The sequence below is a fragment of the Danaus plexippus genome, chromosome 19 (assembly GCF_018135715.1).
Source record: "Danaus plexippus chromosome 19, MEX_DaPlex, whole genome shotgun sequence".
In the NCBI taxonomy this organism is placed as follows: Eukaryota; Metazoa; Arthropoda; class Insecta; order Lepidoptera; family Nymphalidae; genus Danaus; species Danaus plexippus.
The window spans coordinates 902,351-930,278 of NC_083549.1; the positions used below are offsets into that span (position 1 = coordinate 902,351).

Sequence of the window (27,928 nt, forward strand, 5' to 3'; positions counted from 1 at the left end):
ATAAATATCTTAGTATAAATACACAATCGGTTTAAAAAAAACACGTAAGAATGACACTATTTGTGCGAATATTATTCAGATTACAACACAATATTAAATACTGCACGGCAGCAATTTTTCATGAAATCGTCTGTATGCCGTATGCTGCAAAAACAGGTATTGTATTTCACTTTTTCTATTTTTTATGTTGAAATTTGAATATGTCGAGAAAAATACTAACCAATGACGAGTCTACCTTTCATAAGCTTATACACTGTCAAATCTGAAGAAAACATGGAATATATCAATTTAAACGTTACTGATAAAATAATAAAGTTCTAATTAATAATAAATATCTCAATTTGATAAGACTTTATTAGCTATTCATATGGCATCCATAAATTGTATACCACGTTGTCCAATTAGCAACCAAATATATTGAATTATAAATATATAATATTCTTAAATATTAATTAGCTACAACTTTAATTTATTATTATTTCTACAACAAGAGTTTGTTTTTAGAAAAATAATAACAATAGTGATCCGGGATCATATTGTCACATGTCAGTTTCTTATGTCAAAAATAAGTTTGACTGCAGTCTAAAGTAACAAGAAATTTCTGATATCAGTTGTGCAATGTTTCATTAAATTAATAAATAGTACCGAATAGTAATAAAAGATAAATGTAAAAATGGCTAGCATTGAATTAGATATATGGAAAGGAGAATGGGGACTTGCGTCTATAGATTTAGAATGCCTTAAAGTTCTGGTACGATTATTAGGTAAAGGTTAGCATTACGATTTTAACCGGTATATTATGCCATTTCCTTAAAATTTCAGACTTATATGAAGTTTATCGGATTACCAGTTAAAGTTCGGGAATCAAGCAATCCATTTTTCACGCCAAAAGGAGCCTTGCCAGTCATGAAAGATGGTAGAACTGTTCTTACAAATTTTGAAGAAGTAGTCCAATACCTTAAGTCATTGGTGAGTTAATTACTATAGTTTTTAACAAAAAATTTTTTACATACAAAAATCTTTTTTGGAAATGGAAATATTTGATCATGAATTTTCGACTGATATTTTACATAGATAAGTATAATTTTTCTTATGATTTACACTAATTTGTAAATATATCAAGTAACTTATCAAACTTACATATTTGCAGCATTATAGCACAGATGTTCATTTAAATTCAAACCAGTCGGCTGAAGCTAGTGCATTTACTCAATATTTAAGGGATAAGTTGTATCCAGCATATCAGTTTACTTGGTGGGTTGATGAAAAGAATTATGGAGATATAACACGACCCGCATATGCCAAAGCTCTAAAATTACCATTTAATTTTTACTACCCATCAAAATATCAAAAGGCAGCTAAAGATATGGTTGATGCATTGTACGGTGAAAACACTGATTTAAAGGAAATTGAAAAAACAGTAAGTTCATCTGTAAGCTATAAAACCAGAATATAAGAAAAGAACTAAATTTTAATTGAAATTATATTTATGTGTTTCAAAGTCATATAAATGTAACCCACTAGTTTTTAAAATATTTATTTTATTAGTAGTAGTTATAACAAAATGCATAAAATTTAGCAATAAATTTGTAATTTGCTTGTATTAGACAGCTTCCTGAATCCTATGAAAATAGTCACTGTTACTTCCAAGTATTTTTTTACTAAAATTACAAGCAAAATAATAACATAAGGGTATATTATTTACAGATATACAATGAAGCAGAGAAGTGTCTTAAGACACTCTCAGATAGACTCGGTGAGAGTGAATATTTCTTTGGCAACCGGCCTTCTTCTTTTGATGCTATAGTGTTTGCTTACCTCGCACCCCTCATAAAGACTCCCTTCCCCAATGCAACTTTGTCTAGTCATGTGAAGGGTATAGCAAATTTAAGTAGATTTGTGGCTAGAATCAGCCAGAAAAATTTTAGATCTGTCGCGGATGGTAAGTGTGAAATGTACTTGTTTTATTTATTATAATGAGTCCTTCAGATGTATATCATATTGAGTTAAAACAGGACAAAATTGACTCATTTATTGTGGGGTATTCAACAAAAACATTAACCAGATTAGAAAAATAGCAAAAAAATTAAATTAAACTTTCTAAATGTAGCATTAATCCCTCTGAAATATGTTATTTTTCTGTAAATTTCATTTGCATGAAAATTCCTTTGAGAGAGTATTTCAGTTCAATTGAAAAGTTATAGTAGTATTATGTAACTTCATGCAGAGTACAAGAAGTCATCGACTCGTGTGTCCGGCGTTCAGACCTCCGGCGAGGCTCAGTTCCCAAACGCCACTCGTAACAAGTTGTTGGCGGGACTGTTCGCGACGCTGGCTATGACGGGATACGCCCTCGCCACAGGAATGTTCCAGGTACTATTGATATGATGACAGGCTATTTTTCAGTTTCTATGAAGATATGTTATTTGTGTTGTTTTATGAGATTCGGTTTCTGATAGTTCAGGTTGTGGATACGTTTTTCTCTTCAAGAGCATCTTTCGGTGTGCGTAGCTCATATGTTAACTTCACTCTTCAGCAAGTTAGGAGTATATTTAGTGACGTGCTGATCTTTTGAAAATCGTTTTCTGACGTTGTCACGTGTTGCTGTAACCTATAATTCATTAATCACATCATTTCTTCTTCGGTAATAGAATTGTGGAGATCGTGGATATATTTTTTTTCTATGACAGTGAATGTGCTGATTGATATGTCAGTATGAGAAACATCGTTCCGAGCCTGTAAGCGCACTTACCTGTAGTCACAATAAAGGCGCATTTTCATTGGTCGATAAGTCGGTAGTTAGCCCGATTGCGGGGAGTACCCGCATGCGAGCTAACAACCAATGAAATCCACTGGTCGATAACTCGGTCGATTAAACGTGTGCGGGTGATATCCGCATTCCGGAATAACGAAATTCGCATGCGTTATAGAAATCACCCGCACCCCGTATGCGGGCTCTGACGACCAGTGAAAACGATAAACTCTTTGCGGGCCCTATGGCATGCGTTACAGAAATCTCCCGCAAACCGAATGCGGGCCTTATCGACAAATGAAAATGCGCCCTTAGTTTGTTAACTTTGAGTGTCTGTACTCATATTGTTAAATCCAGATTTGTTTTACGCGTGTCTTTAAGACAGTCATTTCAACTTGTCACATGTTTGGACAAGAAATAATATAGCATGTCAGGGAATTTTTCTAGATCTCTTTTTTATGTTTACTGTTTAGCCTCTAATTTTTTAAATTTTCTTTATTCTTGCCATCCTTTTTGTGTATTATTGGATCAGTAAAATAGTAATATATTTTCTGTTCCTTGCACTTGATACTGTCTTAGCTGCCGAATACAGTTCAAAATGACTCATTAAAATCGTAATACATCGTTATAAGTAATAAAAAACACGTCGACACATTAGCTATAAGTACAGTTTTTCTTTTGACGGAGGAAAGAAATAAAAAAAAATTAATTGATTTTCTTGACCAATGAAAACACTAAGATAATAAAATAAAATTTCCCAAAACTCGGCACTGTCTCTGCTTGTACAGCCTAATAGAAAAAAAATATGTTTTTCCTTACTACATCATGATCACAAACTGTCATGTTTATGTTAAGTAGTCATAGATGATTTTTACTTTTGGGAATGTTTTGCATGGTCAAGTCATGCTTCGATGCACTTTCTCCCATGGGCATGTATTTAATTTTCCATTTTTTTTAATGCGTGGCACCTAAAGAGATTGGGCAAGCAAAGGTCAGTTTCACATCCTTAACTTCATGTTTATAGTTAGTTTTAAGTACATAAAGACTTTAAATTCTTTACTGTCATTTAAAAACTATATTTCTTTACAAAATTCTCTTTAATTCCAACCACACACTGGATGTAAGATATCGAATTGGTTTGAATGAAGAGCGTATGTACAATAAATATATGTATAGTTATAGAGTATAAAGCCTTTTCCTATCCCTGGTAAGTGCTTTTGTATTTTTACTGACCCGCTCATGTTTGTCCAGGACATGAAAGATTACGAGCACTCACAAGAATACAACGACATGTTCGAAAACGAAGAAGACAATTGACTGATGACAGCACGCCGTTTTGTATTTTTTGTTTATTGGAATAGAGTTCAGTTTTAAATGTAGGTAGCTCGGGTCATAACAGACAGGCGATTTTCGTTATATTTCGATAATTTTGTTTAAGTTTTTCATACATTTGAAATAAAAATTGAAATATGTTTTAGTGAATAGCTCTTTTTTTAATTTATTCAAAATTTTGAAGCAAAAATGGAGAGATGTTCTTCAAAGGGATCACAGATTTTTATTTTGTCAGCATTTCGAGATTCATATGTATGTTCTTGAACAGATGCATTTTTCATGGCATTTAATTATATTTGCTGTTTATGTATTAATAACGGTTTTAAAGTTTCTAATTCCAAAGAAAATATTTGTTTTGCTCAGTGTGCGCATTAGTGTGAAAAAAAAATGTTTAAAAGACGTTATTTACCTGTACATAAAGTGTAAGCGGTAGTTAGTAGTGCTTCGGTAGCGGTTGTGTTCAACGAGGAGATGTTTGTTTTAACATATTAGATGGCATTAATAAATATTTGTTAACACTGTCTGTTTATTATTAAATGTGACGTTACCTTTGATGTGTAGTTTTTATAACAAAGAATATTCATAGTAATAATGTGGAGTTCCACAGAAATTATCGTTATGGAGCTGGCAACACACGCTGCTAGTCAACAAATTCCGTATCGCTAAGAAACATTTCGACAAGATACAGAGGCTCAAGGCTCAGAAACACGCTGAGCAGAAGACGACATAGAACACGTATCATCGATGGCGGAGTTTAAAACATGTCTTCAAACAACTACGATCATTGTGTTATAACTGACATTAAGTTCTTAAAAATATTTCTCTGTTTTGACATATGTCAATCGAGTTATTTTTATTTGACATTTGTTTAACTGACATTTAATATGTTAGCGTCAGATAAGGAGAAGGATTGTAAATAAAAACAGTATTTCGCTTAAGGAAAGTAAAACAATGTGAGAGGGTATTTGTTTTATTTGAACATCGTTTACGTCATCTATAAAATAACTGGGTCGTTTGAACCATTACGATCGAAATGGCACATAACATTCGACAGTGTATACACCACTCAATATACATAGCAACAGCTCCTGCAGGAATTAATTACACCAATACCAGCTTACCTACGGATATAACGTCACTAAAACTAAATTAATCGTATTGGCAGGTATTCATTAATGTTTTAATATAAAAAAAAATATTGCATTAACATGTAAGACGTATGTTACCCTCGTTTTATTATAATAAAATATCATCATCAGGCTCTCATCAGAACTTGTCATACATTAATGTGTGTTAGTATCGCGTGTTCGTTCATATCAACCACCTCATTTATAATAATTGTATGTACATAATTTTGTACAATATCGTTATTTCTTAATTATTGTACCGGTCGTCTGTCCGTACGTCCACACAGAGTACAGTCACAGACGAGTCACTCCGTCGTCTCACGCTACTGGGGGCAGGCTTCGGAATATATTAATTTATTTATAATAATATTATACTACACCTCGTTAGCTGCCACATTAACAACGAAAATAATATGTAGGTAATAAATAAGTTTTGGTCCTGATACTGACAGGTAGAAAACATGCGCACAGGAGCTAAATAAATCATTAATAATATTCTCTATGACCTCATCTAGTAGTACCTAGCATGCACGGTTTAGAGCTAAAGAAAGACACATTAAACTAGTTAAATAGCACGGTAACAGACGATGTTGTGGTTACATAAACGTCTTCCACATTAAAAGTACAAGTGTTTAGCTTAAAGTAGAGACCGCAGCCAACCCGACGACTCAACCGCTGAGACTTCAACAGTAGTCGCTGGTATAAGGGAAACTTAGGAAATATTGTCGAAACAGTTGGGACCAACAGCGGTCACCGGGCGGCGCCACCCCCGTCACAGGTAAGGCGGCGTGCCCCTATCACTACAAACATTACGTATATACAGGACACGAGTCTGAGGCCCGTCCGCACTGCCAGTTACATCATAACATCTAGGAGTCGTTTGGAAGCGGCGACGATATAAGCCAAATTTATTAACCGACCGTTTATTTTTCGGTGAACTCGATATTTATATGAAGAAATAATATATTAACTACTATATAATACTTCAATGTGTATGTGTGTAGTGTGTGAGAGAGTGTGTGTGTGTGTGTTAGTCAGGCGCGTTGAGTAGCGACTGCGAGTCGATGAGCTCGCTGGCGTCTATGAGTGTGAGCTGCATGTCGTCCAGGGCGCGGGCCGCGTCCCCGCCTCGCGAGCTGAAGGGGAAGAAGCGGCTCACGAGCGGCGGACAGGCCTCCGACGACTCCGCCCCGTTGCACTCCCTGCTCAGGATGGACAGCGAGGACACGCGCTCGCTCAACTTGTGGATCTGCAAACAGTAACGATGACCCGGTTGTCCCATACTATTGTAAGCCTGTCCTTCTTTACATACGTATATGTTATTTAATAATCTTTCTAAGTGTTGGCTGTCGAGGGTCGCGCGTAACCTGTTTGAGCAGGCCGGCGTGGTGCAGGTGGTAGTGCACGTGTCCGGAGCGCGGCACGTCCAGCGGCGTCAGCCAGCGCTCGTAGCACTGCGACCACAGCTCCATGGCCGCTACACTCGTACACGGCTGGAGCCTCCGCAGGGGTCGGTCGGTCTTAGCTACAGACATTCATAGGACGTACGTTATATTCAACACACCATATGTAGAAGCTTAGTCAAGCAGACAAGTGTACGGAAAACGTTTTGCATTCATTAAAAAAATATGTAATTTTTTATATAGTAATAACACTCACGCATCTTCTGTGTCGTGGCGGGTGTTTTGAGAGCCACGTACAGCGGGTTGTAGAACAGCGCGATGTCGCTCTCAGAGAACTGCTCCTCCCAGTCCCACAGGGGGCGTTCCACGAACTTCTATAAACAAAAGTAGTTAACAGATTAGTGCTCTGGCTGAATAAAGCATACGAGGGACTTTCTTCACGTTCAAAACCATTTAAATCACATTTAGAAAATAAAATATGGTAATAAATAAACGCTACGCTTCAGAGTTATTAAAATAATTAGGAATGAGGATAAATACTATAAAGGTGACTTGGCTGAAGCAAACCACAACAGAACCACTGGTATGTATATCTCACATTAGTGACAGCTAGTTCCCTGTCCCTGGGGCAGTTGAAGAGGAAGGTGTCGAACACGTGGTTGTGGACACAGTCCCACAACGTGGTGAGGTAGGTCTCCGAGAACTGGAACGACGACGGGAACTGGCGCTGCAGCTGCCAGCAACAGTCCAGGAACAGCAGGAACACGGGCGCCGGTCGGGGCGGGGAGGAGGGGGACTCCTTGCCCGGGGACGGCAGGCCGAACCTGGGGGGAGCGACAGTCAGACAGACAAGCACACGGGGGGAGTGATACACGTGTGATATACAGCACCTGTCACAGAAGGGGTGTCCTAGAGCGAGCCATTCTTTTTGGACAAGAGATTGGAAGCCGGTCAGCGAGCGGCAGCTCTCGTCCACCAACAGCTGGGTCAGACTCGACACCACGGCGCTGTAGTCGACGCCGTCGCCTGGGAACACACACACACACAACCGACATTGTTATTAATATGATATGCTGGACTGGTGATGTTGAATGTGCTGGAAAAAAAGTTAAGGAGCTACATGGAGGTTTTAGTGGGAGTTATAGTTTAAAAATTACGGTTAGATTTGAACACATTGCGATACAAGTCAATTATAGTTATTACCCACCGTCTGCTCCTGTGATAAGCAACGATTGTTTGTCTCCTTACATCACAGACAAGGTAAGCGTGTATTACTAAGTACTTGACCACTTAAGTTAGAAACAATTTAAGAGAACGTTTTATAAACGTGACGAGGACAATATATTAATACGTGACATAATGTTCTACAATATTTATTTATTTAACTTGAGACCCTAAGTAAAAAAACTCGTAATTATTCCTCATAAGGTCTATAACGCAGTGTAAAATGAAGAGGAAACTGAGTTATATTAACTGAACATATTAAAGCCTTACGATAAGGCGGCTTACACACGTACCTTCCTGCAACACGACCGTGACGTTGTTCTCTAGATGCGAGGCGGCCTCGTCCGCGAACGAGATGCAACTTGACACGTAACGGAGCCAGCGACACGAGTCCAGGATGGAGTAGTACTGCGAGTCTTGCATCTTCACATGAGATGGACGATTAGACGGCTTAGATCACAGAATAGACTTCAATATGAAAGGATTGCGTGTTCACGTTACCCAGAAGGCGCTGAGAGTGGTCGGCGTACACAGCTCCACCAGCTTGTTGTAAGCGGCGTGCAGGGCGCCCAGGGTCGGCAGACACGACGGGGGAGTCGCCGTGAAGGGGTTCCCGCACGGGTAGATCACGTGCGGGGGAGACAACTTGGGGTGAGAGCGACGGACCTGGGGGGGAGGGGTGTGGTATAAGACCTCACATCGGTAACTATATACTAGGAGAGACGAATGAGTGTCAACTGTTAGCGATCTCAGTCAACAGTCAGCCTCCGTGTGTATCTTCACCTGTTCCAGTAGTACGCTCTCGGCGGTGGGCGCCTGTTCCGTCGCCAGCAGCTCCCCGCTCCTCAGCAGCGCGGCGCCCTCCCTTCTGCCCCACACCCACACGGGCACGCGGCCCGAGCGGAAGTGGCGCGCGGACTCGATCAGATTACAGTCTAGCACCGACTTCGGCACTATCAAAGTCTCTCCCGCCGTCAACATGAAGGCGTCGGAGGTGCCGTTAATGCAGGTGATCCTCCAGTGCGGACACTCGCACCTCTCCAGCTCCTTCTTCCAGTCCCCCGGCCTCTGGAACATGTTCATGTCGGACGGCAGGGTGGGGTAGTACGGCTCTCTGTACTCGAAGGCGAACAGCAGGTGATGCCGTTTGGGGAAGGAGTGGTGCAGGAGGGTCATGGCCACCTTCCGGCCGCTGCCGATCGGGGAGTTGGCGAAGTTAAATGTCAACACCTTCATGTTCTGGAATGGTACAAAACAGACGAATATCAAATAATGACCTATCATAGTGATGTAATTTTAGTAATGTTCTATCCTACCTTGCAGACGACCTGTAGTCCCTTGAGCTTGGCGGGCACGTCAGAGCGTGGTTGGAGCCGGCGTCGCCTCGCAGGCCCCCCGTCCGTCTGCCACAGAGCCCCCACTCCCGTGAGGGGGACGTCGTGTACCCCCACCAGGTGGTTCCTCTGACCGGGGTACTGTAATATGCGATCATCAACATAAGACAAAGTAGACCTCAGATTTTATAGGTACTGTTCCACTTATTGAAGTATTCACAGATCCATTGAATCAAAATTAACACAATCTCTACAGCTTGTCCGTGTTTAGAGTTATTTAAATATATTTTTTAATTTAGTTTCTTGTTTTTAGAACTAAAGTGTGATAGCTCACGTCATCGTCCGTCCCGTCCATCGGGACGAAGGACAGCTTGTAGTTGGTGACGAACAGCGAGCCGAACCGTCCGCGATCCCGCTCGCTCAGCGGCGCTAGGAGCACCACGCTGTGAGCGGCGCCGACTATCACCTCGCCTGGGAAACATACTCACTCGTTCACTCGCTATACTCACTCATGGTACAAGTGGCGCCATCCGTGCCGTGCTAATTATAATATACTATAATCCTTAGAATTACTTTTATGGCTGATTATAATTAATTATAATACTGAAGCATTGTAATTTTGTAATGGCAACATTTAGTATCTACTTGTATTTGAAAACTATAAATACCGGCTTCGACCATTTCGTAAGACATTACTGGAAGTAACACCGAACATTAAACATCAAGCCTGAGACTGTACCTCGGCCACTCGCTCACGTGGACGGACCTATCAATGGTCTACTTACGTTTGTTAGATGTTTAATATTTCCCCGGTTTAAATGTATGGAATTATAAAATTAAAACAAAATATATGCACGTTATAACGTGGATAAGTCTTACTCGTGCTGAAATCTACAAAAAAGTTTGTATTTTAATTAATGTCGTTTGATTTAAATCTATTTTATTGTTTATCTATAAATAAATAGTGAATTACTTGTAAGTTGCTCAAATTTATAATATTTTTTGGTATATAAAATAATATAAGTAAAATAAACGTCTTATTTTATGAACATAGCTGTCTTCTTATTTTTGAGGTTCTGAGGTTTATTACACAGAAAAACATGTTTTAGAATTATTTAAGATGATGATGATTATGATCTCGAGTTTGTTATCAGGATCCATAGTTTCTTCTTTTATTTTTGATAAATATTGAGATGGCATCTTAGCTTAATTAGTTCAAAAAGAAATAACCAAAGAAATTGTATGTTTATACATACGAAAATATTTCATTATTATATTACTTGTCGCCGGCAACACTACGCTGAATTAATATATACAGATAACATACATCAGTATGTTTAGTCCAGGTTGTCATCGCCACACTACATACGGAGCATTAACAGTTTTTCGTTCATTAATGTTGTAACATCATCATCATCATCATCAGCCTATCGGAGCCCACTGCTGAAGCAAAGGCCCCTTGTCACATGGAGAAGGTTAGAGCATTAATCACCACGCTTGCTCAAGACGGGTTGGCGATTTCAATCTTATAATTTGAAATTGTAAGAACCAGGTTTCCTCACCATGTTTTCCTTCACCGTCCGTCAGTGGTGTCTAAATACTCTTAGAAAGTACACATGAAAAGATCACATTGGTACTTGTACTTGCCAGGTTTCGAACCCGCGCCCTCACGTGTGAGAGGTGGGCCTTTAACCTCAGGCCATCACGAATGTTGTAACATTAAAGTATTTAATTGTCTATTTAATGAGAAACTGGAAACGCTTCGTACGTTGTTAGACGACGCATGCTCGGACTGAGCTTGAAGTTATCATGGAGTGCAATGGAACCAAACTTGAAGGAATATTTAATATAAAAAGATAAATAAAAGATGATTCCCATAAAGTTATAAAACGATTATTATCTTTATATTTATTGCAACTTTTATAACATTGACAGAAAGTTTATTCAAGTTTCACTGCCGACCTCGCCCGCGCCACTGACATTGGACCCATTGTTTTTTATATAAATATCGATTATAATCGTTATCAGAATCGATTTATTTGATATTAAACATGCTTTATGTTATCAACAATTATCAGGTGTATTTGAAGGATTATATTAATTATATTATTATGTTAGATTGGAGTCAAAAATCAAAAGAGATAAGGGAAGTTATTTCGAACCCGCCGTCTTTGTTAGTGTGAAGGTTGTGTTGTTTGAGTACGACGGAGGACACGCAGTCACGATAACTTAATAAAATGACATGGAAAGTTATCGCTTTTATAAAATAACGAATGTGACCGTACGATGGAAATACTAAAATAAATATTGAAATTGTCGTTTGTAAAAACTTTTACTATAATAATTTAATTTATAGATCCTTGGGTCCTGACGTCGTAGTGATTGGAATATCTAATGACCGTTCTTCCCGTTCCGATGACGGAACGTAGGGAAGTAACGGTGAATTTTCTATGTATATGACATTGACATAATATTTCGCAAATATCATTATTATTTTTCTTAATTATTCTGCTCATTACACATTAAACGGTTAGACCAGCTCGCGTTGGTAGCTGACCTGATAGAGCTCGTACCATGGAAACCTGTTCCCGACGTTAAAACCGTCAGTATCAATCTTTTCTTCTCATAGATCTGTTTTTTTTGATGTTGATAGAAATTTGTGATAAAAGTAAACGTGCGTAACAACATAGTTATAAAAATTGTTTAAATATAGTAATCAATTTTAAGGACCGCATTAACACGTGAAACTTATCTTCGGACATAACTTGAGATATATTCGTGAGTTTGATGCTCGCGATCTATTCTTTATTTGAACACCTTATAAATAACTTACAAGTTACAATACCATATTATCACAATACGATCTAAATGCATAATGTCCTTTTGAAATTGATGACGCAGATGTAAAACTATATAGGGAATATGTCAGGTGACAGAAAAGTAATATATTTTTTCAACTATGAAGGTTCTATTGACAAATTGAATTATCACCTGCCCTCAGGAACCCCATCACGGCACAACACTACAATATAACTGATATCTATGGACTATGGAGTGCTTACTATTTTTTTCTATCGCCATATTTTATGGGAAGATATTAACAAATTATCACAGTCGATTATCGTCTTAATATCAATGTGGTATAGAACAAAATCACTGAACTCTATATTTTATAGAACGGAACGCAAACGGGGGTACAGTTAGCCGTACGTAACGCATACGTAATTGAATTATCATCGTCATTTACGTAATCGCTCCCAACTAGGATTGGCTTGGCGCATATAAAGCGCCCTTACACCTGACGGACATATTTCACTTTAATCGGTTATTTATAGTCCTGGAACGAGTAAAATCATGTGAATTAAATTTCTTTCATCGACAACAGCATCATCAATGTAAATCAATGTAATGTAATGACGAATCAGATGACCTTCAAGTGTTTCATATAAATAATGCAAATATATATATATATATATATAGGTAACACATAATTTATTTTTTATAACATCAACACTTTTTTGATGTTTTGTAAATAGATGAAGCACTTATAAGAGAGGAATATAAAGCAGACAATGCCCTTTCATTATCAAAGACTACATATTATTAAAGAGTCTAGACGTAAAGCCGTTACAGACTTGTGGTTCTACTCTGTCTAATAGACAAACATAAAACTGTATATATATAAACTTAAAATATGTTTTCTGTATATTTTAATATGATACCTATAGGAAATATTAAATCCTACAGGACATAGAAAGATATACCTAAATACATCAAAGTGACAGTACATTTGACAGCAAATATTTTTTTATTGTGTCATAAAATTTTTGTTTTCTTTAAACTCAATTACTTGTCAGTAATAGGATTAAATTTTATAAGGATTCAATTGTTTTTGGTTTCCAGCAACCTCCAGAATATAATGTGACCTGATATTTTAAGTGATTTAAATTAACTTATAATATTTTTTTTACAAATAAATCTCTGGCAATGATTTATAATAATTTTATTGTAAAATTATTATAGAATTTAAAAAATAATCTACCCGCATATCTAACACACAGTTTAAAAATAATAATATATGAAATTTCTATATATTTCCATAGAAATTATTGTAAATAATATTTTTGAATATATAAATATTGAGATGTCACTACAAATTTTCTGAAGTTTTTTCCATATTTATAAGTATCTGTATATACCCGCCAGCGGTATAAGTTATCTGATAGTATAAAATATTGTAAAACTTACCATTTAGTAGTTTCGGCTTCAACTCTTGAAAGGATCCGTTTTTGTCTCCATTATTCTAAAAAAACAGTATTTTTTACAAACTATAAGCATACTAATATAAAATTAACCAGATTAGGAATAAAATGGTAATAAATTGTAAAAAATAGGTGATTTTTTAGGTTAAGACCCTGACTATTCCTAGAACTTACAATCATTCTAAAGTAATTTTATAGAATGTTTTATTCTGGACACAATATAAATCATGTATTTACATATATAAAAATCACAAATGATTTATTATTGTATAGATATGTGTTTCAAAGTAATATGCAAAAATTCTTATAGTTTTCAATCACACAGATACTTAACTATCCAGCTTTAGACATTGTTGTAAGTAAAGTGAATCTCTCTCATTATACTTATTGATCCAGTGCCAGGAGTTTTTGACAGAATATTAAAACTGTTGCTTTAGAAGACTTCGGTGAGAAGTTTACTACTACATTACATATAATAACACTTTGTTTTCTATGACCCTTTTAAATCATTAGTGGTTTTTATTCTGACGATGTTAAAATTCTCAATGAGTGGAGTTTACCTAATATATCCTTAGCATTATGCAGTGTGTAAATAATAATAGCACTTCTAATAAGAATTTCAATAGGACTTATATTAGATTCAAAGTAAATTGGATTATGTGCGCGGTGAAACACTGGTTAAAGAAGAAATAAAATGCACAACCATAATTTTAAGAGCAGAACAAAACAGTATTCACAAATTACCCATGTTCTATTCAATTGTGAAAGACACAAAGTATTTTCTAGTTTATTTTCAATAATTAAAATCTACATGTATGTAATTGTGCCGAAATATTGTAATATCAGATAGTACACTAAACGTCCAAACAGGTAAATGGGAAATTGAAAAGGGAATTTAGGTTCTTCAGAATTTCTTAGTGGATGTACTCCCTTCAGTTTTATACAACAAGTATGTTGATACATTCTCAAAAATAGATTTTAAAAACATGAATCTGTATATAAATTATTATTTATCAGTAAAAGATAATATAGTTACCAGAGGCGACACGTTTATGTAGCTCTTGAAATTCATCATTGTAATCAATATGGTTTAATAACTATGCCCACTGTTGACCCACTTTAACTTTTAGCAGATTTTAATTAAATGGATATTAAGTTAATCAATCTAAATAAGCAGTTAAGGAAGACAGAAGAGACATATTTCAAAAATTATCCACATGATTTGCGTTATTTAAGATAGATTTGATAACAATCATCCCCACGAACACTGCACTCGGATTACGAATTAGTAAATTTTATCATAGCTGCACTGCTTCTACATTTTGTTCTTTTTATTAAAACATGTTATGCAACATGTCATATAGATAAATAAAACATTTTAAAAAATGATGTCAACACAACGAAGATAACATTTAATAAAATTCTTGTAAATTTACAATTTACATGATCCGACGGAGACGCAACGACAGAACTTGGAGTGCTGCCATATAAAAAAAATGTAATATTGAAGAATTATTTATGTTTAAAATCATATTACTTATTAAAACATAAGATATTATGACCTCCAAGTAAATTTTTATAAAATTAACTTATATTTTTCTTCATAAAACAAATTTCTTATTTAATAAAGTGGTGATTGTCCAGATCCAAAGAACGAATATGTGTTTAAAAATTAATTATGTATTTAAATATTTTAAATAGAATAATGAAATTGAATGTATCATTATACATATTTAACAAATTATTGTATTGGTATGAAAAGATTTTTTAAGAATCAAGTCAATATTTATGTAATGTCTATTTAATCTGTGTGACTAATTCTATATCTACGCAATAATAAAAAAATAAAAACCTAGAGTAATGTGCATGTCTTAAAAATGGCGAATGTTAAATTTTTGTTCATTGATTGAAAGCACGATCCTGTTTCCCTTATAATTCATTATATTATTTAATTACTGTGTCTGTGAATAAATATAAAGAATGGCTGATGCTATGGTGGAGCGTAGACCAAATACTCGATTCTTTTGCCACAGGTGTCTTGTTGAATTTGAAGATGTTTTGCAGGTAAAAATCAATATATATTTTATTATCATAATCAGCTTATAGTCTTCCCTTTTTTGAAGTGACCTATTCAAGCTTCAAGGTCATAGTCCTCGTAGAAATTTCTAATCTTTACGAATTGTCGTGTGACTAATTAAATTCTGTTTTTCTATTGGTGCAGCCGGTCCACAAGTCTTCGTCACATTACACAAAACCCAAAAATCTAAATACTGCGTACCTGACATGTAACAATAACACCTTTTATTTACACCCAGTTACATCATCTTTTCTATTTTAAAACTTTCATATGAATTTTCCGCAAAAAGTAGTGAGACAGAGTAATAACTTATCCATATTAATATCCCGAATGCTCGTAGGATCTTAAAAAATTACAAATATATCGATAAAAAATATTGTTATTGCAATAAAATATACACAAATAACGGATAAAATATTGAAAAATAACTTATCACTATTATCATACTTATTAAATGGCGAGTTCCTGTCCTTCATTTTAATTAGTTAAATTTTAATACAACATTAAAGTTTGATTCATTAAATTATTATAAAAATACATTTCCAGGATTACATATGTCCTTACTGTGAGGGAGGATTTATTGAGCAACTAGAGAGTGAAGTGGAAAATGTGACGATGTCCGGTGATGACCACAGTGATGCTGATATGAGCAACCTAGATGACTTGAGCAATATTGATGAAGTGAGCAACATGGATGACTCAGACGATGCACACAGAGTGAGTATTGGTTGTATGTCTTAATACATAATGTAATAATATTGACAGCCACAAGTTAAATAGATTTTATTATGCCCATCAATAAATTACTTTATTGCTATAAGGACGATTGTAAATATTCTTTAATAACATTGACTAATATAATTATCCTCTTTCATGGTATAATATTTTTGTACCAATATTACAATAACGACTATGAAGGTATACCTAATTTATGGTGTTATGTCAGGTTGTATTAAAAATTATTATAATGTACTTTTATTTATAAATATTTTATTTAAATGAAGATTTTCAGGTATACTATGCATTTTCTATTATTTTAAACTTAGGAACTCCCCAAAATATAAATTTTGAATACTGATTATTACTCTTGATGATATTTACAAAAGCAAAAAAAATTTAGACATTTTATTTTACATAGAAGATGGCATTCAGAATACACCTGTAGTAAAAATTAATCACAATATCTAAATTATATTGGTTTGTAACTTACAATTTTTTTGTCATTGTTTGTTTTCGAAAACTGACATAATGGAGGCATTACTGTGTTCGTAACTCAAAATTAGTAATCAGTTAAATGGCAACAATATTCTCAATATTTTCATTTGTCGGCCGATGTCCATTGTTAAAAGGCAGATCTCATTACTAAACAAATGTGCTCCGTCTTACTAATTAGTACTGCATACATAAAAAATTTGTTTTGATCTATATTTATAAATTAGCATCAGGGTATTTTTAGATTTTAAGCATAACATTATTTTTGCATAATTTTCTTATCAAATGATATCATCGAAATTACATTTTGGTTTGAATGACAAGATAACGGTATGAATGACACGATAACGAGAAAGGCATTTTGTAGTATGAGGACATTTTTGATTAGTTGCACTATTTTTTCACTTTAATTATTTAACATTTTAGCAATACATATTATATTTCTTAGTATTGTTGCCAAAACCAAGAGTTTTTACCCACATTGATATTGTTTTTCTTGGTGTTTTATGATTGTGTGAAAAAAAATATGTATAAAGTTTCAAAGTGCATAGATGGAAATAAGAAAATGTATTCTTGTGCAATAAAAACAGAAGATTAGTAAGTTGTTATACTCTGTGGCAGTGTGATGTTTTATATGAACTATCAGTTACAAGATGAGAATTGTTCGAGAGGCTGGTAGCACCAAGGAAGACATCCCATCAAGTGCAAAAACTTTGTTTGCTAAATAAATATAAGCGAAAATGGCATACAAGTGAAATAAGAAGCGATAGTGTTAGTGGAGTGTTTAGATGTGACGTGAAGTGGTTGAAGTGATAAATATAAGTATCTTTAAGCAATTTAATGTTGAGGTAAGTATTGTGATGGAATGAATAAAGTCTGGAATGTATTGCGTTTTATTTATTATTACCTACAATCAATGATAAATTAATGTGGGACTGCTATTGAGTAATAAAATTTTGTGGAAAGTATGTGCAGTGGCTCGACACGGTGTCAGCTGGGGGTCGTCGAGCGACCGTGCGAAGAATTACAGTGAGTTTTCATGTTGTCGATATATTAGGCAGACTTGAAATTGAAGTCTAGACTAGTCTAGACTAGATCGGGACTAGTCCTAGGCTGGAGTCTCTTTTAAATACTTTCTTTATAGTCAAATTCAAGTCTGTTCTAATATTTTCTTCGTATGATAGTTATAAAACAAAATATTATCCTGCATGAATGGTACTTATAGTATACGCCGCCATGTAGTACGCGTCGAGTCCTTGCTCTCATGAGATCGTGAAATGAAAAATAAATATGCTTCGCTAATTTTCTGGAGATGCTTTTTAAGTTATACATATATATATATATATATGTCTATGTTTTATTTGAATCTGTGAACGATACGGTCCTATATATTCCTTTCGGGTGCATGAATATTTATATACGTTAAGGTATTTATTTCTTTTTGTCACTTTCTGTTCTATTTGATGAAGGTGGCAACACTGCATTGTTTAAAACATTAAAACTCGCTTAAGACGATTTTGATAGGACTCGGAGACAGATTTAATCGTTTGCAATGTTACAGTGTGTCGGATCATAAAGTGCTCGTTTAAGACTATAGAACTAGACTATTTGACTCATTGTAGCTAAGAAAGGAAGTCGTATACAAAATGTGTTTTAGGCGGGAAAAGAAAAAAAGCAGCCACATGGACTGATATACTATTACGTGTTTTAAGAGAGTTTTAATGTATATACAATATTATATTATATTTTGTTTTTCCTCTATTTTTAATACAGTTTAGTAAATTTATGAACCATGTCAATGTACCTATACAGCGTGTAAGGTTGTATAAAATTTGAGTCAATACTTTTTTTTTTCGTTTACAGGCAACTCCCCCAATGTTAAATGATTTGGCATTTTTAATGTCCGGTGGACGAATACGGTAAGTTGTAAGAGTATCATTAAACTGTTTTCCGATTTTTATCTATAATTTAAAATGTTTTAGTCAAATAATAAATAATTTCAGTGGCACAGGCGCTATCAGACAAACGGACACAGCAACCACAAACGGAACCACCACAAACACGACGGCCAGCACTAATTCTGGGAACAGTACGGGAAACGCAGGCAACACGACCACTAACAGCAACACCGGCAGAAGACCGAATCTACTGGAGGAGATTGTGTGGATGATAGGAGGAGGTCGGCCGCCAGCGGGGGCGGTCACGGCCGGCTCGCCCTTCGTCCTCGTCGGTACGCCCGGGGACTATGTCTTTGGGGGTGAAGGTACTACATATACATAGATTCACTTTATGACTCATGATTTGATTAATACTAGCAAAATGTGCTGAGAGCTGAGAAGGATCAGCACGAGGTATATTACAAGTAGCCCATTCAAGAGCATTCTCAAGAGATACATGTTTGAAAGAAGTGACTACGTGTGTGAGACCGAATATAAGAATGATGTCATTAATGTTTTCTCCGCATCAATCAAATGTTGGCTACATATTGGACGGACACGAGAGAACTGTGTATGAGTTAATGTTTGTTAGAAAGAATAAAAGGAATTGAAGAGGAACGAATAGTATAGATGAGGTCGGAGGAGATGGAGTCAGCGTTAGTATCTCACTGTAGATGAAGGCAGATACATATTCCGTGACCGTTGAGAAGACTAATACAATGAGCGGGAAGTATTTTCATATTAATGTCAAGGGTCATGATGTTACCACAGTTCTTCAACACTGTATTGATGAGAAGCAAACAAAAATTTGATTGTGAATGTTTTCATTTCGCCATAATACCAAAGCAGTGTACTTGTGTTGTCCTGGGAGTGTTTGTCTCAACTTCTAAAGTATGTCATAACTGCTGCGACTGTCCGTTTAATCTGTCTATGTATTCACAGGTCTGGATGCCGTGGTGACTCAGCTGCTGGGTCAGCTGGAGCACTCTGGACCGCCGCCGCTGCCTCGCGAGCGACTGGCAGAGCTGCCCAGCGAACCCGTCACAGAGGAACAGGCCAGGGCCGAGGTCGCCTGCTCCGTCTGCTGGGAGAACTTCCAGATCGGTAGGACTTTTCTGTTGACTTGATGTCTCCTGATACTGGCATTATGACACAGATGCCGTCTCATCATCATTTGATTTTGGGATTTTGTCACAGAAACTTAATGTTAGTAATTACTACAGCTATACTATCACAAATAATTGATATTTTTTTCAAGTTCCATAACAGAATTGAGATATCGTTACGTTTGATTTTTACTTGTTTTATGTCAAAACATACATTAAGGAATCATCACAGATTAAAGTACTCTGTGACTGTCAAAAGGTATTCGCGTAATCTATATATACAAATATACAAGAAAGTTGTGTTAGTTACACTGTTTATAACTTAGGAACGGCTGTAGGGATATGATTGAAAATTTTAGGGGGAGATAGCTTGGAACGAGGAGACGGATATAGGATATTTAATGCCCCTACGGCGGAATAGAGGTCGCCCGCTCAGCTCGCTCGCTCAGCTATACGTATTAGTAATGCCGAAATTAACGCGGACGAATTCGCGGGCAAAAACTAGTGTTTAATAAATATTAATTAATGTAATGTATCTCTATATATAAATTATCCTTTATAGAAACATTGTCTATGTTAAATAAGACATCCCTTAGACTAATTCTCTTAAAAAGGGGTCCGAAGTCTCGGCTTTATTTTTTAACAGAACTAAAATGAATGTAATTATTTTTTCTATATAATCCTATTGTGTCAGTTACATAGATTTGTCTCTCCACGAACCACAAACGAAATAATAATTTATAACACCATATGTAATATCTGTTTCAAATGAGACTAATATTGTTCGGATAACTACGAGTATTTTATTATTTTAAAACGAGATCTCGTCTGTCCGTGAGCACGGTCGCTGCAAAGAAACCGAAACGTCCGGTGTATGAAGCTTAATAATTATAAAATACGCGCAGAATAATGTGACAAATATTAGTTTCATTTAAAGAAATACTCGCCAAGTCTTAGATATTATTATCTGTTTCAATGTAACAAGCGACTGATCGTTCCATGTCGTTGTGCTCCAGGTGAGATGGTGTCCCGGCTGGAGTGTGAGCACGTGTTCCACCAGAGCTGTATAACGCCGTGGTTACAGCTCCACGCCACGTGTCCGATCTGCCGCAGATCCTTGATACCGGATACGCCGGACCCGCCGCCCGCCGCCACCAACACCACGGCAGCTACCACCACCACCACCACCACCACTACCACCAATAATACTAACAACACCAACACCAATACAAACACTAACACTAACACCAATCCTAGTACCATCACCGAGACACAGATTCGAATAGGTGAGCAGATGTATTTTATGACACGTCTAGTTTTTAGTGCGCCTACAAAATAAGTATGTAGGTTCGAGACTCTAGTATCAGTGAGAGTTGAAAACTGATGATGAATGAATGAATGATTAAAAATAGCCAGTCTTAACAATATCTATAGTGGAGGTTTTTAATACAGCTTATATGGTTCTTGGACTTTTTTATTAGAACTCTGCTTCTGTCGGTCCAAGACTATTTAATTTTAAAATATTTCTAGTTCGGTTCAGACCCGTAGTTCCAGACATTAAGAGTGTTCAACCCAACATACTCTTATCTTTTTATATTAGTTGATATACATATGTTAAGTAACGTATTTTAACATAAACCTCTCAATATCTCCAGCCGCACGTCCCCACGTCGTGATACGTCGTTCGACTGGAGGACATCCCGCCTTCTTCCGTCGCTTCCCGACCCAGATGCACACGTGGGACTCGTTGAACGACACCAGCTCGGGCTCGATGTCCCCCGCCTCATCCATCACCACGGGGGGCATCTGGGCGCCCCAGACCAGAACAAGCAACTCGACGACCTCGACGAACTCATCGACATCACTTAATTCCAACGAAAGGGATCGACAGTACAACACGGACATTGACTACGATTAATGCAAAGAGTGATGTGTCGTGTCAGTGAACTCGGTGACTAGTGTTGTGACATTGGCTAATGCATTTAGATACACCGCATAATACAGTCGAGTCGTGTGCCTTTTATTTGTATTGCAACTGTAAATTTACTATATAGTCATGGTATATTAAATGTAATGACACATTTCATTTTGTTTTGCTGGATATAGTTTCGATGGTGTCTCTAGCACCGGCCGAGTGAAGTGGACGAGTCCACGGTTTAGTCCATTTAGGATAAATACATAGTGTAGAGTGTATATATAGATTACAGTTGACAAAATTTTCCTATATAACTTAAATATCCTTAGAAGCTCAACAAGTCAATAATTACAGATAAGATTTCACAAAATTTCGATGATAAATACAATTTTTTTTTAATCAACTCGTGTTAAAATCGACCTACGATGCTGTTATGCTTGTAAATTATGTAAATATTGTAATTATAGGCAGTTTTGCTGTTATTATTCTCTGGACCCTCAGTATATGTTTGGGTCCCAAACTGTTTTATATATAACTCTCAATTCTCTATCCATATCACTACAGTGTATGATATAAAATAGTAACATTGAGTATTGTGCGTCTGCGTGTTGACTTTGACTCATTTTTACATTGAAAAGTTGCTGATTAAAAACATTGAAACCCAAAAAAAAACATTGTACGTAAATTGTTAATGGTTTATGTATATATAGACATAGACAACACAGAGGAAGCTCACAATACACATATGTGAATATACAATTCGATACTTCATGGAATTTGTTCAGTTTTCTAATAATGTCATGTACATTGTAAGAAACATCCAGTACCTCTATCAACTAATAAAATATTCTGTCTTTTATAAAAACATATGATTTATAGAAAGAAAGGAATATTTGTAAAGATATGTAATTTATTAATGTATTAATAAGACATAGCATTTGACAGTACAGATGTATTTGTAATGTCAAAGATAATGTAGAGAACATTTTTTATGCTATCACAGAATCAGTGAACAACTTGGAAGTGACCAGTTGATGACGAAATTGATATTAAAATTATCTCACATAGTACTTTCATGTGACACGCGGATCGTTAGCTGTGCACTGATCCTTTGACAACGGAAAGGTTATTGAAAGTGAGATATTGTAGGTGAATAGACATTGTAACAATATAGCATGGGTCTGCTATCAATAACCATTCAACGTATTTTGTTATCCAATAACATTTGATCATTATTTAAATGATGGAGGTTCAGGAACGCCTCCTGTATACAATGTAATGGAATTATATTTTCACATTTAACTCGCATATGAAAATAAATCTTATTTCCTTAAACCCCATTGCCATTAGTGGAAATGTAATCAAAACTCAAACAAATGAACCTTATAGATGTACGGTCATCAATGGAGGCGCTGTAACACAGCTGTTTGAGGACAGATGCTATTTTATGATCATAAACAGCCGAGTGTTCCGCATGTGTCGCTGAGGTACTTCTAAATATAGTTCCTATGGTGGATGGATGGGGATTGTTATGGAAATGTTCTACCAGTTGACCTTTGATGGAATTTTCTATTCAATTGATTGTAGATGTTTGAATAGCAATTGACTATATCACCCCCATCATATATTACTTTCCAAAACATTTGAGAGTCGGAATTGTAAATTATTGATAATTGATGTTATTTATTCTCATTAAAGGAATTCGCATTTGCTTTTAAGTTAATGATAAAATTTTATATGTATGTACGTTAAACGTACACTGCACGCACAAGCTGTGGGTAGAGTAATTATTAGAAAAAAAAATTAATAGAATTATGTTTTATCACCTGAATGTTAGTGTGATATTTGTAAAATGTTAACATTTCCATCGTTTATAATCATAATATGATATAGGAATTGTGTAAGGCGAACATCTCGCAGCTGGTAGGATATTTTTAGTTTTGCATTTCAAATTTTAAATCTAAAGTAAAAGGTCAAGCCAAAGACTGAAGTCCTAGTATAATATAGAGATAAAATTTGAAAATGTCATTAATAAAATCATCACACAATCGTCGTACCTGTTTGGGAACCTTATTTAATGTCATTCCTCTATTAAAGATATTAAGAATCCTTGATATTTCTTAAATAGTTTTTGTAACCTTTGTGTCACTATTTTTAGCAATATTTTTTCATAGAATTTATTTGTACAGCACGCCTGAAGCTAAAAAGTACGAATCTATTGGTAAAGAGACTGACTGGTATTTTACATTCATATATTTTAATACAGTTTTAAAGCGATCGCGAATAACACATTGAAATTGTGGCGGATTTATAATAGGAAAAAAATAAGCAACAAAGTTTTTCCCGCGTCCTAGTGAGGTGTCGATGAGTATCGATAATTATAATCGCATTGTTAAGTCCGCCGCTGCCAGTAACATTGAATGTCGCTATGTTGTTATCGATTAAACGAAATATATTTTCTTGACTGACATCCTATTAGAAACGGTATTAGTTCATATAGTACTTGTAGTCTTGCGCTAGGATTTGATGCGTTGTATGAAATAGGGTCATACATATTGTATAAAAGTTTATATATGAAATAATGTAAAATACATTAAATTCAAAGTTTTAAAAATAAAAGAATGTATTTAACATTTGTGTTAAATTATTTATTCCGTTTCATTGCCTAAAGGATCATAACTTTAACAGTAAATAGAACTGTTATGATCTTTTAAAATGTTGAACTATCTTTCACGCATTGCGCAATGTCCAAAATTCACTGTTAACACGGCCCCTGTATAACAGGTCTTATAAATTTACCTGTTTATTAAATTCCCAGGCAGTTGATGTCTTTTGAGCAGATGGCCGGTCGGGTCGGGGCTAATTCATAGTTTTTTAACCCTCTCCTCACATAATGTGGGGTTCTCGACCTAAGGTACCAGGCGGCTAGCGGCGCGAGGCGCTTGAGTAAGGTAAAGGCAATTACGAGCAGATGCGTGGTCACGTGCGCAGACGTCGCCGCGTCGCGTCGGGTGGGTCAGTACAGATACACAGGCGAGTGTAGACTGCTCTATAGATGGAAACACCTGATGGCAATATATTAAATGATCATTTAGACCATAAACCGTTGATGGTAGTGGCACCACTTCCTATTATGAATAATTTAATTGAAATGATTCTCACATTTATATCTTCTTAGACGTCCAAACTTAAAATGATATAATTGTACTTCTCATAGTTTGGTATTTAAAGTGTTAATTACATTCTTAGCTCCTTACTATTTTATATGTTTTTAATATTGCATAACGACATTTTCGAAACATTAATGAATTGATTGATGGAAAAAAATCAAAATATGAAATAAATAAAAATACTATTATAAATTCGATATGAGATCGATTGTTATATTGTTAATAAATTTTAGCAAACATTTAATCTTCTGTGATTTCTTCATCGTAATATTACGTTGTATGGTAAAATAATATAAAACATGGCTCGGGCGAAGCGCAATTAATACAAAGGTGCGTGCGCAGCTGACAGTGCACCTGCCGCCATCTTTAGCATTTCTTCAACTTTTTTTTTGGCATCGAAGTTATTGGCCTATTTTTTACGGCGCAAGATGGCAGCGCAGCTGACACCCGCGCCGTTTGTTATAAAACCTTTGTTGTCTATTTACTATCCTTTCTTGAAAATATCTAGGATAATGACTATAACGCAGCTGCAGAGATTAAAGATTTAAGCCAGGTGTAGGTGTAGGCGCAGTCACGTGCGTCAATTAAAAGATGTTCTAAATTTTTTCTACTTTGAATGAAATAATTTATAACGATGATTCATCTTATACCTATATAAGTATAATAAATCTTAATGATAGAATTATAATGTAACTACAATTAAATAACGGTTTTGACCTATATTAAATTCTTTTAAATTATTACGAAGTTCACTTTCTAGTTGTTTCGCAACAAAGTGGAGGGCTTTTGACTCGAAACCACCTGCGTTTTGTAATTAGTACGTACATGAACGCGACAAAGAAAAAATTGAATCGAGGTTTCTGAACATGGCAGTAAACAAAATATGAGTATTTTTACCAAACAACAAATAAGAAGATGAATGAAATACTGTATCGTATGTGTTGCAAAAGTACCTGATAATTTGTAAACTGTCATTTTGGTGCATTTTGTAGGTATTAATAAACATCGATAAAATCAAAAAGTGTTTGGTAATATTTAACATAAATGGTTTCTTCGTAACTTGTTAAAACAAGGAAGGTAATAAGTGTAATAAATATTTTATTTCCCTTAACCTGAGTTTTCGTTAACGAAATAGTCCTTGTACATATGTGATTACAGCATGGCGTGCCAACCCTATGGATCGATGATAAAACTCAAAGAGCCCCATGAAACTAGGTCATGTGCCCCCATAGCGTTCCCTCTCTACCAGGGTTGTAGAAACCCGGAAGTGTTTCCGATTTTTTCTTTATCAATCCACTATGAAATTTCAGAAACGTTGCTAGTTTTTATTGGTTAGTAAAAGTGATTATGTATGTATATACATACATTTCGTTTAGCTAACGGAGAGTCTTAAGAGATTTGAAATATAATTCCTTTATGGAACTAAATACAAGTTTTCGCAGGCCGTGCAGTTATCAACTTTATATGAATAATATAATGATTACTATCGGGACTATCGGACAGCGTCTTGAACCTGTACTGTGTACAACACTGTTATTCATCTAGTAACGTACATATATTGTACAACAAGCAGCTCCTTTGAGTTATACATTCAGTGGTGCTGTCCAATTGCATTACTCTCGTTTCATGGTGGCCTGGTACCTGCATGGGGTCATTAGGGTGCTATCGAGGTCGAGGTCTCTTCGACCCCAACGCGTACCAACACTTGAACCGTTAGCATAGTCAAATCATGTTTCGTTCGTGTTAGGTATGCTCAAAACGTGTTTCATGTCGGAGATTATATAAAGCTCTGTTTTAATTAAATACGTATGTTTGATTTGTCTCGTTTGGTAATTTTGTTTAAAAAGTATTAAACGAAACAAAGTATTTATTGAAAGTTATTATAAATTCAAATTCCATACCACGTCCCACACCATAACTCTAAATATAAACTGATATTGGATCGATTTTGATGATTGATTTTGAATTTCTGAAGTTGGTTTCGTACTATTTTAATTTAAGATATCTGTGATAAAAGGATATATCCTATTTATATCAAAAACTTAACCGATACAAATTCATTGTGACAGTTTGAGGCTCATTTTAATTACAATAATGAATAACTGTTCTTAGTTGAAGCAACAGCTTTAACTATTACACAATTTAATAGTAAACCGTGTGAGATTTACAAATTTAAATGTAACTATAAGTTAAATTTCAAAAAGTTTAACAGACGTAAGCGGTGACAAGTTAAATCTTTTGAGTCGTTCTTCAGTTCGAGTTCAGGTACCGAAGCTTTCATAAGCAAATAGATTTAATATTCGGCATTCTGTGACCTAGAATAGTTGTATTGACTGGACCTCCTTAACAGATTGTTCAACTTTGACATTTAACATAGATATTGTTTTAATGTTTAAAATATTCAAGCACATGTACGGAGTCGCGCCCCCAATTGCTTAAATTTTTTAAAATGCTGAGAGTGCGACATACGACGAGAAACATACAAGAGATTTATACTAGCTTCTGAACTTTTATTCATTAAGATTCTTTTGAAATATAACTTTGACATTTTTATTGTAGAACAAATTAATACCTACTTATATTATAAAAGTTTTGGTGGTTGGAAAAGGAGAATTAAAGAAAATATTCTATAATAAGGTAGAAACCTTTAAGTTATCATAAAATATATAAGCGGGAAATCATTATAGTTGAGAATTTTATTTTAATTCATAGATACTTGTATCAACTATGAAGGACCACAAAGTTTCAACTTTCAAGATAAATTTTTACTCTCAGATGATTATTTTTTTTAACTATAATAAAAGTTTTTCACAAAAGAACCACCGTTTTTAATTTCAACCCTCTGCGAAAATAAACAAAACCCGGCCATGTAGGCCAACGAACCCCAGCTGAATGTCGTGCGTGTGTGCGTGAGGCTCTCCCAGTCCATTGTCTGTTTGTCTGTGTGCGTTCATTATACTGATGACCTATTGATCAATCTCAGCTTAGATACATCATGTGTAATGAGCTGTATCGTTCGGGTAACTTTACACTATTTAGATTTAATATACGCCAACAGTAAATAAACCTCATATCAA

General features: G+C 35.4%; 3 protein-coding genes across 8 annotated transcripts; 2 read left to right on the forward strand and 1 right to left on the reverse strand.

The window, feature by feature from the left end:
- Window positions 1-33: 33 nt before the first annotated feature.
- LOC116767854 (metaxin-1) lies at window positions 34-5,041 on the forward strand. Of its 4 annotated transcripts, XR_009752999.1 has the most exons (7): window positions 550-751; window positions 823-969; window positions 1,151-1,420; window positions 1,708-1,942; window positions 2,228-2,373; window positions 4,004-4,128; window positions 4,692-5,041. XR_009752999.1 is itself a non-coding variant. In XM_061523419.1 (6 exons), the coding sequence occupies exons 1-6, from the start codon at window positions 121-123 to the stop codon at window positions 4,812-4,814; spliced, it is 957 nt and encodes a 318-aa protein (XP_061379403.1). In that variant the 5' UTR covers window positions 34-120; the 3' UTR covers window positions 4,815-5,041. The 4 variants fall into 4 exon arrangements, 3 of the variants coding, with proteins under 3 accessions (XP_061379403.1, XP_032514243.2, XP_032514244.2); XM_061523419.1 differs by lacking the exons at window positions 550-751; window positions 4,004-4,128 and adding an exon at window positions 34-156; XM_032658352.2 differs by lacking the exon at window positions 4,004-4,128 and having other exon boundaries at window positions 547-751.
- Window positions 5,039-14,906, reverse strand: LOC116767853 (myotubularin-related protein 10-B). Of its 2 annotated transcripts, XM_032658350.2 has the most exons (12): window positions 14,471-14,906; window positions 13,421-13,475; window positions 9,507-9,643; window positions 9,155-9,313; window positions 8,622-9,077; window positions 8,340-8,504; window positions 8,132-8,261; window positions 7,505-7,640; window positions 7,213-7,438; window positions 6,871-6,988; window positions 6,579-6,736; window positions 5,039-6,460 (listed from the first exon to the last, which is right to left on the reverse strand). In XM_032658350.2, the coding sequence occupies exons 1-12, from the start codon at window positions 14,507-14,509 to the stop codon at window positions 6,242-6,244; spliced, it is 1,998 nt and encodes a 665-aa protein (XP_032514241.1). In that variant the 5' UTR covers window positions 14,510-14,906; the 3' UTR covers window positions 5,039-6,241. The 2 variants fall into 2 exon arrangements, with proteins under 2 accessions (XP_032514241.1, XP_032514242.1); XM_032658351.2 differs by lacking the exons at window positions 13,421-13,475; window positions 14,471-14,906 and adding an exon at window positions 12,164-12,538.
- Window positions 14,907-15,257: 351 nt separating this feature from the next.
- On the forward strand, window positions 15,258-24,312 carry LOC116767907 (E3 ubiquitin-protein ligase RNF126). Of its 2 annotated transcripts, XM_032658438.2 has the most exons (8): window positions 15,258-15,498; window positions 16,058-16,228; window positions 17,690-17,752; window positions 18,587-18,642; window positions 18,727-18,986; window positions 19,603-19,764; window positions 20,783-21,052; window positions 21,422-24,312. In XM_032658438.2, the coding sequence occupies exons 1-8, from the start codon at window positions 15,415-15,417 to the stop codon at window positions 21,682-21,684; spliced, it is 1,329 nt and encodes a 442-aa protein (XP_032514329.2). In that variant the 5' UTR covers window positions 15,258-15,414; the 3' UTR covers window positions 21,685-24,312. The 2 variants fall into 2 exon arrangements, with proteins under 2 accessions (XP_032514329.2, XP_032514330.2); XM_032658439.2 differs by lacking the exon at window positions 17,690-17,752 and having other exon boundaries at window positions 15,260-15,498.
- The last annotated feature ends 3,616 nt before the right edge of the window (window positions 24,313-27,928 follow it).